The 13187-nt window shown below is 41.6% G+C and overlaps 1 protein-coding gene and 1 non-coding gene across 2 annotated transcripts; one reads left to right on the top strand and one right to left on the bottom strand.

The window, feature by feature from the left end:
• Nucleotides 1-6699: 6699 nt before the first annotated feature.
• On the bottom strand, nucleotides 6700-6806 carry LOC147947561 (small nucleolar RNA R71). Its single transcript, XR_015596084.1, has one exon. It is a non-coding gene; the product is annotated as a small nucleolar RNA R71 (small nucleolar RNA).
• A 2756-nt stretch (nucleotides 6807-9562) lies between these two features.
• On the top strand, nucleotides 9563-11800 carry LOC147947560 (uncharacterized). The gene is made up of 5 exons (XM_087507347.1): nucleotides 9563-10111; nucleotides 10213-10234; nucleotides 10347-10594; nucleotides 10697-10826; nucleotides 11367-11800. Exons 1-5 carry the CDS (start codon nucleotides 9563-9565, stop codon nucleotides 11798-11800), a joined length of 1383 nt encoding a protein of 460 aa, XP_087363473.1.
• The last annotated feature ends 1387 nt before the right edge of the window (nucleotides 11801-13187 follow it).

Here is a 13187-nt window from a genome sequence, read left to right as displayed (position 1 = left end):
ATGTGGTGTATACAGATGCATCCAGAGTTAGTTTGGGATATGTGTTGATGCAGCATGGGAAGGTGATTGCCTACGCTTCGCGGCAGTTGCGGAAGCATGAGGACAACTATCCTACTCATGACTTAGTGATGGGTGCTGTAGTTTTTGCCCTGAAGATTTAGAGATCTTATCTTTATGGTGCAAAGGTATACAGATCATAAGAGCCTGAATTATATATTCACTCAGCCCAAGCAGAACTTGACGTAGAGGTGGTGGATGGAGCTAGTGGCAGATTATGATCTGGAGATAGCTTATCACCCTGGTTAGGTTGCGGATGCTCTGAGTCGGAAGTGGGCGGCTTCGGGTCAGGAGCAAGATATGGAGTCTCTGGTAGGAGAGATTAGTGCGTTGAGCTTGTGTGCGGTTTCTCAGGAGACGTTGGGTTTGGTTGCAACTGATAGAGCAGATCTGTTGAGCAGAGTGCGGTTGGCTCAGGAAAAGGATTTGGGGCTGGTGAATGCCTCAAAGGATGTGGATTCAGAGTATCAGGTTTCGGCTAATGGTACTATTTTGGTGCATGGGTGGATTTGTGTGCCTAAGGATGAGGAGTTGAGGCAGGAAATCCTGAGAGAGGCTCATGCGAGCATGTTCTCTATTCATCCCGGAGCGACTAAGATGTACCATGAATTCAATAGGTACTATCACTAGGTCGGGATGAAGAAAAACGTGCCTAGTTGGGTTGCGAGGTGCGATGTGTGTCAGCTAGTGAAGGCTGAGCATTACATACCAGGTGGTTTGCTGAATAGTCTTCCCATTGCGGAGTGGAAGTGGGATATAATTACTATGGACTTCGTGGTTGGTTGCTAGTGTCCAGGACGTTTGATGCTATATGGGTCATTGTGGACCGGTTGACTAAGTCGGCACATTTTCTGGCCATTAAGAAGACTGATGGAGCAGCGGTCTTGGCTTAGAAGTATGTGAAGGAGATAGTCAGGTTGCATGGGGTGCCAGCGAGCAATGTGTCTGATAGGGATTCCAAGTTCACTTTGGTGTTCTGGAGGGCATTTCAGGCAGAGATGGGCAATAAGGTGCATATGAGTACAACTTATCATCCCCAGACAGATGGACAGTCAGAGAGGACGATCCAGACGTTGGAGGATTTGCTGAGGATGTGTGTGTTGGATTGGGGTGGCCATTGGGCAGATCACTTGAGCTCGGCTGAGTTTGCTTATAACAACAGTTACCAGGCGAGTATTTGCATGGCTCTTTATGGGGCTTTGTACGAGAGGCCGTGTCGTACACCGTTATGCTGGACTCAGGTGGGGGAGAGGAGCATGTACGGGGCAGATTTTGTTTAGGAGACCTTAGAGAAGATTCAGGTTCTCAAGTTGAACATGAAGGAAGCTCAGGATCGACAGAAGAGTTATGCCGAAAGGAGGAGGAGAGATCTTGAGTTTCAGGTTGGAGATAGAGTGTACCTCAAGATGGTCGTGTTGCAGGGTCCGAACATGTCATTGACTGAGTCTATGTTGAGTCCGAGGTATATGGGTCCAATCAGAGTGATTTAGCAAGTTGGACCAGTGGGATAAAGACTGGAGTTACTTGAGGTTATGCGAGCATTCCATAAGGTTTTCCATGTGTCTATGTTGCGGAAATGTCTCCGTGAGGATGATTAGTTGTTGGCTAAGATTCCTGAGGATATTCAGCCTACCATGACTTTGGAGGCGAGACCAGTGAGGGTTCTCAGGAAGAGGATTAAGGAACTTCAGAAGAAAAATAGTCCTTTGATGAGAGTCCTTTGGGACTATGATGGTGTTGAGGGAAGGTTTCCTGAAATAGAAGTTTCTAAAAGTGGAAATATTCCAAAAGTGGAAAGTTCTAAAATGGAAAGTTTTATGGGAGATAGAATTGTCCGTTTTTAGTGGTTGTGAGCCTCGAAGGGGCTAGTGTGGCCTTCGTGGCAGACTTTTGAGTCATTGTGCCCGTGTGTGGCGGTCTTTTGAGACATTGTGTGTTCTTTGTGGCATGCTGTTTAGTCATTGTGTTTTCCTTTGTGGCGGGCTGTTTAGCCAATTGTGTGGCCTTTGTGGCGGGCTGTTTAGCAAATTATGTGGCCTTTGTGGTGGGCTGTTTAGCCAGAGTGCATGTTTCGACGGTCCTTCGGGACAGATGGTCTTTGTGACGGTCCTTCGGGACAGATGGTCTTTGTGACGGTCCTCCGGGACAAATGGTCTTTGTAACTGTCCTTTGGAACAGATGATTTTTGTGATGGTCCTTCGGGACAGATGGTCTTTGTGACGGTCCTTCGAGACAGATAGTATTTGTGACGGTCCTTCAGGACAGATGGTCTTTGTGACAGTCATTCGGGACGAGTGGTCTTGGTGGCGGTCCTTTTTAGGACATTTGTTTGGCCTTTGTGGCGGTCCTGTTTAGGATATTTGTTTGGCCTATTGTGGCGGTCCTGTTTAGGACATTTGTTTGGCCTTTGTGGCGGTCCTGTTTAGCAAATTTGTTTGGCCTTTGTGGCAGCCCTTGCGCCATGTATATGATCATTGTGTGGTCATGAAGTATTCCAGTGAGGGGATATGTTGTTGGTAGGACATTGTGTTGTCTTACGCGAGCCACGAGAAGGGAACCTGGATAGGGATAGAAATCAGACGTGTTCAGAATTGTTACTCGCAACTCTTGGGGGAATTAGATTCTCCTAGTACCGTCATATTCTAAGACTTTGTGGCTTGAGAGCATGATTGGTATATCGACTTCGGATGATAATATGGGGGTGCTCTGTAGGGTGGCAACCCGAGAGACGAGTATTGGACTTCCTTATACATTATGGCATGCGGGCTTAGACCCGATGAGGAGCCAATATTATGGCATGTAGGCTTCAGTCTGTTGAGGAGCCAATAAAAACTCAAGGTTTAGGGCTATGAGAAAAGGAAAGTCCAAAAGTCGAGAGCAAATAATGCCTAGAGCGTGAGTCTATCGCCTAGAGGTGACCTTTCATATATCGGTCGGAGGAGTGCGGGCCGTGGAGATGGTAGCATGGGAGTCCTTGGCTGAGTGTTGTTCGAGATTCGAGGACGAATCTATGTTGGTGGGGGAGAATTGTAACGTCCGCAAACCAAAACTCTGCGTTTTGGGGGTGGGTGTCGATGAAACCCATGGTGGTGTCGGTCGACACCAAGGTTTTCTGGTTCGATCAGATTGAGTTTTTGATTGATTTGGTTTGGTTTGGTTTTAGGAAACCATTGAACCGGGTTACTTAAGTGGGTTTCGACGACAAGAAGGGTTTTGGGAGTTTGTTTGTCGTCGCTTTGTTGTTTTGGGAGAGAAAAGGGAGAAACCTTGTTCTTGAGCTTTTGAGAGAGATTTGTGGGATTCCTTGCTGTTTCTTGAGAGATCCAAGGCTAGGAAGGAGTTAGAAGCTTGGTAGGAGGGTTGGATTCGTTGTTGTGGTTCACAAACTTTCTGCAAAGAGGTGAGTGCATGACCATGGCTCATTTAAGCCTTTAATTCCTTGTTCTTGCTTGTTTGTTGTTGTTTTATGTATTTTTCTTGATGGGATTGGTTGCTACAGGTTCCTATGGATGATTTGGAGGTGTCGACCGACGTTTATGGCTTGGGTTTTGAGTATTGGGCAATTTGGAGGAGGTTGGGAGCGAGATTCGACTCTTGGCTTGGAGCAGATCGCGGTTGTAGAGGGAGTGTCGTTCGACGCCAGCAAATCAGGCATCGATTGACACTCGTCTAGTGTCGGTCGACACCTCCCTTCCAGCGAGATGATGTTTGTTTTCCTGGTTTGTATGACTTGATTGTTGATTGTTTGGAACTTTGGAATCACTGTTGCTTGTGTGTATAGCCCAGTAGATGGGAGGATTGCCTCACTGAGTGTTTATCAAATACTCATGCATCTCAATTTGTGTTTGTGGTGCAGGTAAAGGCAAAGTGTGATCGTGGAATCAAGGCAATGAAGAGGATGATGTTCTTGGGACTCGACTGGTTGTTGTCTGGCATTGTTAGGTTGCTAGAGTTGGGTCTTTAGAACTTGCTAGGTTGTCGGTTCCTTGTGTTCCTGTTGTTTGACATTAGAATGGTTATGTTTGGATATTGGTTATTCTTTTATTGAGTATTATTGGATATGGGCATTTGTTATTCCGATGTTGTTGGTGATTGTAGTTAGGTGGCTAGTGGGTATGGGACCAATAGTTGTAGTTTATTTATTTATTATTATTATGTTTATCACTATTTATTAAAAAAAAAAAAAAAAAAACGGGTCAGGTCGTTTCAAGTGTACTTAGCAAACAACACCTCACGCTAACAACTCTGGCCACAGTGAACATCTTATCAAGTCCTCCCATATCAGACACAAACGGGTCAGGTCGTTTTACCCTGTTTTCGCTTAACATATTCACATCTTTTGCATGATTTTCCATCACATTTGTCCATTAATGTATAGCTTTAGAACTGTTTATGCATAAGAGTAGGTTTACATTGCATTAGCATAGTTTCTTGCGTGAACAGGTGATTTTGGATCCTAAGGAACATAGAAGGAATGCAGAAGAAGATTGAAGCTGTCAAGTGAAGGAAACAAAGGATTTAGAGCTGAAGAATCAAGGTCCGGAAGTCCACTCGACCACCCACTCGACCAGCACTCGACCGAGCACGTGGTCGAGTTAACCGAGCCGCCCTCCTATTTTGTCTTTTAGCATTTTTAGGGCTTCCCTTCTTTTTGCTATATAAGCCTTGTACCCTGCAGCCACCAAAACATGAGAGATTTTTAGAGTACAATATTCTAGACCTAGTATTTACCGTTTTGGGAATTATTTTACTTTTACACTTTCTTTTCCTTAGATTCTCTAGCCACCTTGTAAAACTAAGAAATCTTTGATACTTGTTGGTTCTATAACTTTCTAAGTATTGAGTATTTGAGTTTGATTCCTTCTTCAATATTGTAGATCTCTTACTCATATATCTAATAATGCAAGTTTCATTGATTTCTGGGTTTATCACTTTGTTCATCATGTTCTGTGATTGTGAGTAGTGGCTTAGGATCTTGAGGATGGATTAGGATAGGTAAAGGCTATGGTTGTTTAGGTTGATCAAGCTTGTTTGTTGCATATCTCTTCTGGCTTAGATAAGCTCTATGCTATCCTTATACTGAGAGGGTGAGGATAGATCTCAGGCTTCTTAACATCATACCAATGTTTAAGTTGCTGGATAAGGCTAAGGCTAGAGATTATCATTGAGCATGCTAAGAGATTAGATGCTTTGTTTGATTTTTGACAATAATGATTTGGGTTTTAATGCTTGCTCTTATATGTAATAGCCAGTGAGAGCTGGGTCTAAGAAGTATCTGAGCTTGATTGTTATTGCAATGAGAATGGATTAACTTGTCTTGGAAGATCATTGTCTAGAGATTAGCTCATTGATTGAGGTTTGTTGGTCAATCTAGATAACCATAGTTTAAGCCCACCCCATGAATCCATCCTCAGGACCTTCCTTTGTTTATTGATTTTCTAGTTCAAGTATTGTAGTTTGTTTACTGTTGCTCTGTTTCAATATTTGCTCTGTTTCTTACATCCGTTTACCAACTCGACCATCCACTCGATTGTGCATCGATCGAGTGCCTGCTCGAGCTCTTCCAGAGTTCATGTTTTTGTTCTGCATTCACCTATTTCATTTCCTGTCTTGCATCAGTTTATCTTAGTAGCTTTTATATTCTACATCTCATAATCATCATTAGGTTGTTAGTGATAAGCATCCTTTATATTTGGCTTGACTTAGATAAGTATCCACATCTTGATTGCTTGCATCACACTCATTTTGGTTTGACATCCTTTATGTTACAACTACATAAGGTAATTGAAACACCTTGCATCCATCTCCATCATCAATCATCACACAATAACAAAAAGAACATGTTTCAATCTGGCGCCGTTGCCATATGGGTGTTTGTTTGTGACATTTAGGATTCATACAAGTCTAAGATTAAGTTATATTGTTACTTTGATCACTACTGATTAAGATTCTTCATCTGCTTGCTTGTTTTGAGTCTCAGGTACCAACTCGACCGTGTGCACGATCGAGTACCTGATCGAGTCCACTTGCGGATTAAAAGAACAACTCGTCTCAGTCAGCTCGACCATCCACTCGAGCCAGTGCTCGACCGAGTGTCAGCTTGAGTACCTAGTCGAGTCAGTTGATGCAAACCAGATCTAAGGGAAATCAGAATCTTCAGAGGTACCTTGATCACATCAATCGACTACCCTGAGACCTAAGACAGCAGAGAACAAGAATCCTTCAAGAACAAGAGAATCAGTTGCTAATGGAGCAACAAAACATTCAAGATCTGAGACCAAGGAACATTGGTACAGGAGATGCACCAAACACACACAACCAAAGAGCTGGTATTGTACCTCCAATAGTTGCTAATAATAACTATGAGATCAAAAGTGGGTTGATCTCTATGATTCAAGCAAATAAGTTCCATGGTTTGCCTATGGAAGACCCTTTGGACCATCTTGGTGAGTTTGATAGAATCTGTAGCCTCACCAAGATCAATGGTGTAAGTGAAGATGGCTTCAAGTTAAGACTGTTCCCTTTTCCCTTGGGGATAAGGCACACTTGTGGGAGAAGACCTTGCCAACAGGAGCTATCACCACTTGGGATGCTTGCAAAAAGGCCTTCTTAGCCAAGTTGTTCTCTAATGCAAGAACTGCAAGGTTGAGGAATGAGATTTCTGGTTTTGCACAGAAGAATAATGAAAGCATTTGTGAGGCATGAGAGAGATTCAAAGGCTTCCAAACTCAATGCCCACATCATGACTTTAGCAATGAATCTCTACTCAGTACCTTATATAGAGGAGTTTTACCTAAGATAAGGATGCTATTGGACACAACTTCCAATGGAAACTTCCTCAATAAGAATGTAGAAGAAGGATGTGAGCTAGTGGAGAACCTAGCATAATCTCATGGGAACTACAATGAGGACTATGATAGAACAGTAAGGGTTGTCTCCACTGATCAAGATGAGAAGTATAAGAAGGACTTGAAGGTTGTTAATAAGAAGCTGGACAAGATTCTGCTTAGTCAACAGAAGAATACTCACTTCCTTGCTGAAGAAGACACAACAATTCAAGCTGGGAGAATGAGTTGGCTGAGTTGTGTTATATGCAAAACCAAGGTGGCTACAAACCTTACAACCAGTTCAAGAACAACAATCTCTCTTATAGCAGTACCAATGTGGCAAACCCACAAGACCAAGTATATCCTTCTCAACAGCCCCAACAGCAGAACAACTATGCCCCCAAGCAGCAACATAATGGTTTTCAGGCCCCAATGTGTCCCCCTCCAGGGTTTCAGACTAACCAAGGCCAAGAACCAGATTTGAGAGCTATGATGCAACAATTGCTACTTGGGCAATCAAATGGGCAAATTGAGAACGCAAACAAGTTTGCTGAGCTCCACCAAAGGATAGCTTCTCAGTACAATGATCTCAACATGAAGTTTGACACACTGAATTCTAAGATTAAGACTATGGAAAGCAACCTAGCTGGTTATACTACAACATGGAATGACCAACATAAGGGCAAGGCTATCATGCAAATTATAGAATTTGCTAATGCAATCAATCTACGCAGTGGAAGGGTGTTACCGGAACGACAAGGAGTGCAATCAAACACTGAGGACAGTGAAGAGCATGATGGGGAGGGTTTCCAGCAAGAAGAAACTCAGACTGAAGAGGCAATTGAACTCGACCCACCACTCGAGCACTCACCTGATCGAGTGAGTGATTGATTACCTTCTCAGGAGAAGATTAAGCGAGTTGCTACCAAGGAAAAAGAGGCCAGGTTCATTCCTCCTCCTTACAAGCCTCCACTACCTTTCCTAGGAAGGTTTAAAAAGCAGATGGTTGAGAAGTATAAGGCCTTGTTTGATAAACAAGTTAGAGAGATAGAGCTTAGGATCCCTCTAATAGATGCTTTTGCCATGATCCCTCCTTATCAGAAATTCTTGAAAGATGTTGTGATGGAGAGAATCAAAGAAGTTGAAGGGATGGTGATTCTTAGTCATGAGTGTAGTGCCATAATCCAAAAGCAAGTGAACCCTCAAAAGTTGAGAGATCCAGGTTCCTTCACTCTACCTTGCTCTATAGGCCCTTTGACCTTCAGCAGATGCCTTTGTGATTTGGGAGCTTCAGTAAGCCTAATGCCTCTATCAGTTGCTAAGCGCCTAGGGTTTACAAGGTATAAACCATGCAATATATCTCTGATCTTAGCTGATAGATCAGTAAGATTACCACATGGAGTTTTGGAGGACTTACTAGTTAGAGTGGGAACAATGGAAGTCCCAACAGACTTTGTAGTTTTGGAAATGGATGAAGAGCCAAAGGATCCTTTGATTTTGGGAGAGGACCTTAGAATGACATTTGACATTGTAGAAGCCATGAAGAAACCAACAATTGGAAGGCAAGTTTTCTGGGTTGAAGAAATGGACAAATTAGCAGGAGAGTTGCTGGAAGAGCTAGCAGAACAAGATCACCTTAGAACTGTCTTGACCAAAAATGGAGAAGAGGGGTTCGTCTACAAAGAAACCATAGCTTATGAGGAAATAATGGACTCCTGCAGAGAATCTGACAGTCCAGAGGTTTTTGAGGTACTACCAACATTAAGGGAGGAAGTCTGGTTAGTTCAGATAGCAAACACGGAGAGCTCGACCACCCACTCGAGTAAGCACTCGATCGAATATACGATCGAGTCGGCATGCGCATTAAAAGAATCACTCGCCTCAGTCAGCTCAACCATCCACTCGAACCTGTATTCGACCAAGTGTCAGCTCGTGCCCCCTGCAGAGACACTTACAGATGACTGGTCTGAGCTACAAGCACCAAAGGTAGAGCTTAAACCTCTCCCATCTGGGCTAAGGTACATTTTTCTAGGTAAGAACTCTACTTATCCTGTAATAGTCAATGCTAACTTGAAAGGTGAAGAACTTGATTTGCTAGTTCTTGAGCTAAGGAAATTTAGGTTGGCTATCGGATATTCTTTGGATGATATTAAAGGAATTTCACCTAGTCTCTGCATGCATAGAATTCACCTTAAGAATGAGTCTTATTCTAGCATTGAGCCTCAAAGAAGGCTTAACCAAACCTTAAGGAAGTAGTAAAAAAGGAGATTCTTAAATTGCTTGGAGCTGGTGTGATCTATCCTATCTCTGATAGTACTTGGGTTTCACTAGTGCATTGTGTCCCTAAGAAAGAAGGGATTACTGTGGTAAAGAATGATCATGATGAGTTAATTCCTACTAGAACCATAACAGGACATAGAATGTGAATTGACTATAGAAAACTCAATTCAGCTTCTAGAAAAAATCATTTTCCCCTTCCATTTATTGATCAAATGTTAGAAAGATTAGCAAATCACACCCATTACTGTTTCTTGGATGGATATTCTGGATTTTTCCAAATACCAATCCACCCTAATGATCAAGAAAATACAACTTTCACATGTTCATATGGTACCTTTGCTTATAGAAGAATGCCATTTGGACTATGTAATGCTCCAACTACCTTTCAAAGGTGCATGATGTCAATTTTCTCTGATCTAATTGAGGATGTGGTTGAAGTTTTTATGGATGATTTCTCTGTCTATGGAGACTCTTTCCCTTCTTGTCTTGCTAAACTAAGCAGGGTCTTAAGGAGATGTGAAGAGACAAATCTGGTTCTTAATTGGGAAAAGTGTCATTTCATGGTTGAAGAAGGGATAGTTATTGGTCACAAGATTTCAGAGAAGGGTATTGAGGTTGTTAAAGCAAAGATTGAGGTCATGGTTCAGCTTCAACCACCAAAGACAGTCAAGGATATAAGAAGCTTTCTTGGTCATGCTGGGTTCTACAGAAGATTTATCAAGGACTTCTCAAAGATTGCTAGGCCATTGACAAGATTGCTTTGTAAAGAGACTGAATTCAACTTTGATGAACACTGCTTGAAGGCTTTCAAGGAGATCAAAGCTGCCTTGATATCAGCTTCAATAGTCCAAGCCCCAAACTGGGACCTACCATTTGAGATAATGTGTGATGCATCTGAGTTTGCAGTAAGAGCAGTCCTAGGACAGAAAAAAGACAAGAAACTGCATGTTATTCACTATGCAAGTAGGACGTTGGATGAAACTCAAGGGAGATATTCAACAACAGAGAAAGAGCTTCTTGCAGTGGTATTTGCCTTTGAAAAATTTAGAAGCTACCTAGTGGGTTCAAAGGTTATTGTGTACACTGATCATGCTGCTTTGAAGCACATCTACTTAAAGAAAGACACCAAACCAAGGTTGTTAAGGTGGATCCAACTCCTCTAAGAGTTTAACATGGAAATAGTTGATAAGAAGGGTATAGAGAATAGAGTTGCTGATCATCTATCCAGGATGAGGATAGAGGAAGAACTACCAATTGATGACTCAATGCCGGAAGAGAAACTGATGCAACTCGAGGTCACTCGACCCACCACTCGAGTAGACACTCGATCGAGTATGTTTGAACACTCGGTCGAGCAGATCCAAATGGAGGAATGGATGGCACTAGACAGTGAAGATTTTCCATGGTATGCTGATATAGTCAACTACAAAGTTTGTGAAGAAATCCCAGCAGACATGGACCCTTACAAGAAGAAGAAACTGCTCAAGGACATCAATGGTTACTATTGGGATGAACCTTACTTGTAAAAAAAGGGAACAGCTGGACTGTTTAGGAGGTGCATAGCAGAGAATGAAGTTGAAGGAGTGTTGGGACACTGTCATGGTTCTGCTTATGGAGGCCATTTTGCAACTTTCAAGACTGCCCAGAAAGTCCTACAAGCTGGTTTGTGGTGACCTACATTATTCAAGGACACTCACAAGTTCATTACAAAGTGTGATGTCTGCCAAAGAATGGAGAATATAACAAGAAGGATTGAAATGCCCCAAAACCCAATTCTGGAGGTTGAGATATTTGATGTATGGGGAATTGATTTCATGGGACCTTTTAATCCTCCTTCAAATGGGAATGTCTACATATTAGTAGCAGTGGACTATGTCTCCAAATGGGTAGAAGCTATAACAAGCCCTACTAATGATTATAAGGTGGTTCTCAAACTCTTCAAAATCGTAATCTTCCCAAGATATGGAATTCCAAGAGTTGTGATCAGTGATGGAGGGACACACTTCATCAACAAAATCTTTGAAGGAATGCTTAGGAAATATGGAGTTAAGCACAAGGTGTCAACAGCTTATCACCCTCAAACAAGTGGGCAAGTTGAAGTCTCAAACAAGCAAATCAATGCCATTTTATCAAGAATAGTGGGAGCAACAAGAAAAGACTGATCTAACAAACTTGATGAAACACTTTGGGCTTATAGAACAGCTTTCAAAACACCAATAGGAAGGACCCCATTCCAACTTGTCTATGGAAAGTCTTGCCATCTTCTAGTTGAGGTTGAGTACAAGGCTTTATGGGCAATCAAACTTTTGAACCTGGATCTAGAGACAGCACAAGCTAAGAGAAGCCTTGATTTGCATGAGCTAGAGGAGATCAGGTTGGAAGCTTATGAGAGCTCTAAAATCTACAATGAAAGGACAAAAGCTTTCCATGACAAGAAGATTGTCGTTAAAGACCTAAAGGCTGGAGACCAAGCTTTGCTTTTCAACTCAAGGCTCAAATTGTTTCCTGGAAAATTGAAAAGTAGGTGGAGAGGTCCTCTTGAAATAAAAGAGGTTCTACCATTTGGAGCTGTAACACTTCTCAATAAGGATGGTAGTGAGTTTACAGTTAATGGTCAGAGAATTAAGAAATATTAGGGAGAAAAGGAGAAACATGGGAAATGCACAATGTTTCTCAAGGATGCTCCTACAGCTTGAGAACCTAAAAAAAAAAAGTCAAGCTTAGTGACTTTAAACAAGTCCACTAGGAAGGAAATCGCTAAGGTATCTCTATTTATATAGTTTAAGGCTTTTGGTATTTTTAATCTATTTTTTTGGTGTTGTCATAGTTAACAAGGCAAGGGAGTCATATTAGAAGAGGAAAAGAAGGCTTGCATGCCAACTCGACCACCCCACTCGACTGAGCACTCGACCGAGTACCAGTCGATGGCTATAGTCGAGTTGCCTCCTTTTCCACCTCCAAATCCAAATCCAAGCTCCAGCTACACCTTTTACAGCATGAATGAGGATGTAGACACTTTCTTCCACAACCAATAAGGTACCAACATCCCCACTTCATTGTAAATACCATTTCATATCATGTTTAGTTTTCTTTTCAATCTTGAATCCTCATACAAATTTTTCTTACACAAGAGATTGTGTAATTTAAGTTTGGGGGAGGGTTTGAAATAGCATTTGACATTGTTTTCTATTTTCTTATTTCAAATTTTTAGCACAATCATGTTAGTATTTTCATTTCATCTAAGACATAGAAAAGACCAAAAAAATTTGAAATTTTTTCACAAAAAATCCTTGAAAAAAAAAACCAGAGTGTTCATGTAGTTTGCATTGCATATAGTGTTCATGTATTTTGCATTGCATATTAGGATCCTGTTAGGACTGTTTCATGCTGCACTAGGGATCAATGATGAGTTTAGCCTTGTTAACTTGTTTGAATTCACTAAACTAGGATCAATGCCCAAGTTAATAGTACTTTGATGCTAGTTGAGTAGCTAGAAACATAAGATTGAACCAAGTCTAGAATTCCTATATTCCATTCTGTCAGCTTGTGCATTGCTTTAAACTCATGGATACTTTACACATATTTGGATCATCTTTCCCATTTTTACCACTCTTGTAGATCCAAGTAGCTGAATTCATTATTGAATCAGTTTCTCCTACCCTTAACCAAGCTTTCTTTCAAGCCATGTTATATCTTGTATGTGTGAGGCCTATTTTAGGATTGAGCTTGGTAGAAAGTGTTAGGTTTGAACTGACAAGAATGAAACCTTGTGTAGTTCTATTTTGCATTTTTCAAACTAGATAGGACTAGGAGGTTTAAATTATGGGTTGGGACTTGGTGTGTTTAAAAAACAGAGAAGAAAAGAGGGAAAAGAGAAAGTAAAGGGTAGAGTCTTTAGGAGAGAAATGTGTTTAAGTAAATATAAGCTCTAGTGAAAGAATGGGAAGTATGAAATTGTTAAAGATGGTTCTGTTCAAAGAAAAAGAAGGAAAGAAAACAAGAGTAGCAAAAAGCTTTTATGTC

The sequence above is a fragment of the Camelina sativa genome, chromosome 3, assembly GCF_030686135.1.
Source record: "Camelina sativa cultivar CO46 ecotype springtype chromosome 3, ASM3068613v1".
Taxonomy (NCBI): domain Eukaryota; kingdom Viridiplantae; phylum Streptophyta; class Magnoliopsida; order Brassicales; family Brassicaceae; genus Camelina; species Camelina sativa.
This window is presented reverse-complemented; position numbering and strand designations above follow the sequence as displayed.

What these genes read in the sequence shown, in the direction of transcription:
- LOC147947560 (XM_087507347.1), top strand. Translation starts at nt 9,563, where the DNA reads ATGTCAATTTTCTCTGATCTAATTGAGGATGTGGTTGAAGTTTTTATG. An exon ending in AAAAAGACAAGAAACTGCAT is followed by an intron (nt 10,112 to 10,212) that starts GTTATTCACTAT and finishes TGAAAAATTTAG; the next exon opens with AAGCTACCTAGTGGGTTCAA. An exon ending in CTGATATAGTCAACTACAAA is followed by an intron (nt 10,595 to 10,696) that starts GTTTGTGAAGAA and finishes TTGTAAAAAAAG; the next exon opens with GGAACAGCTGGACTGTTTAG.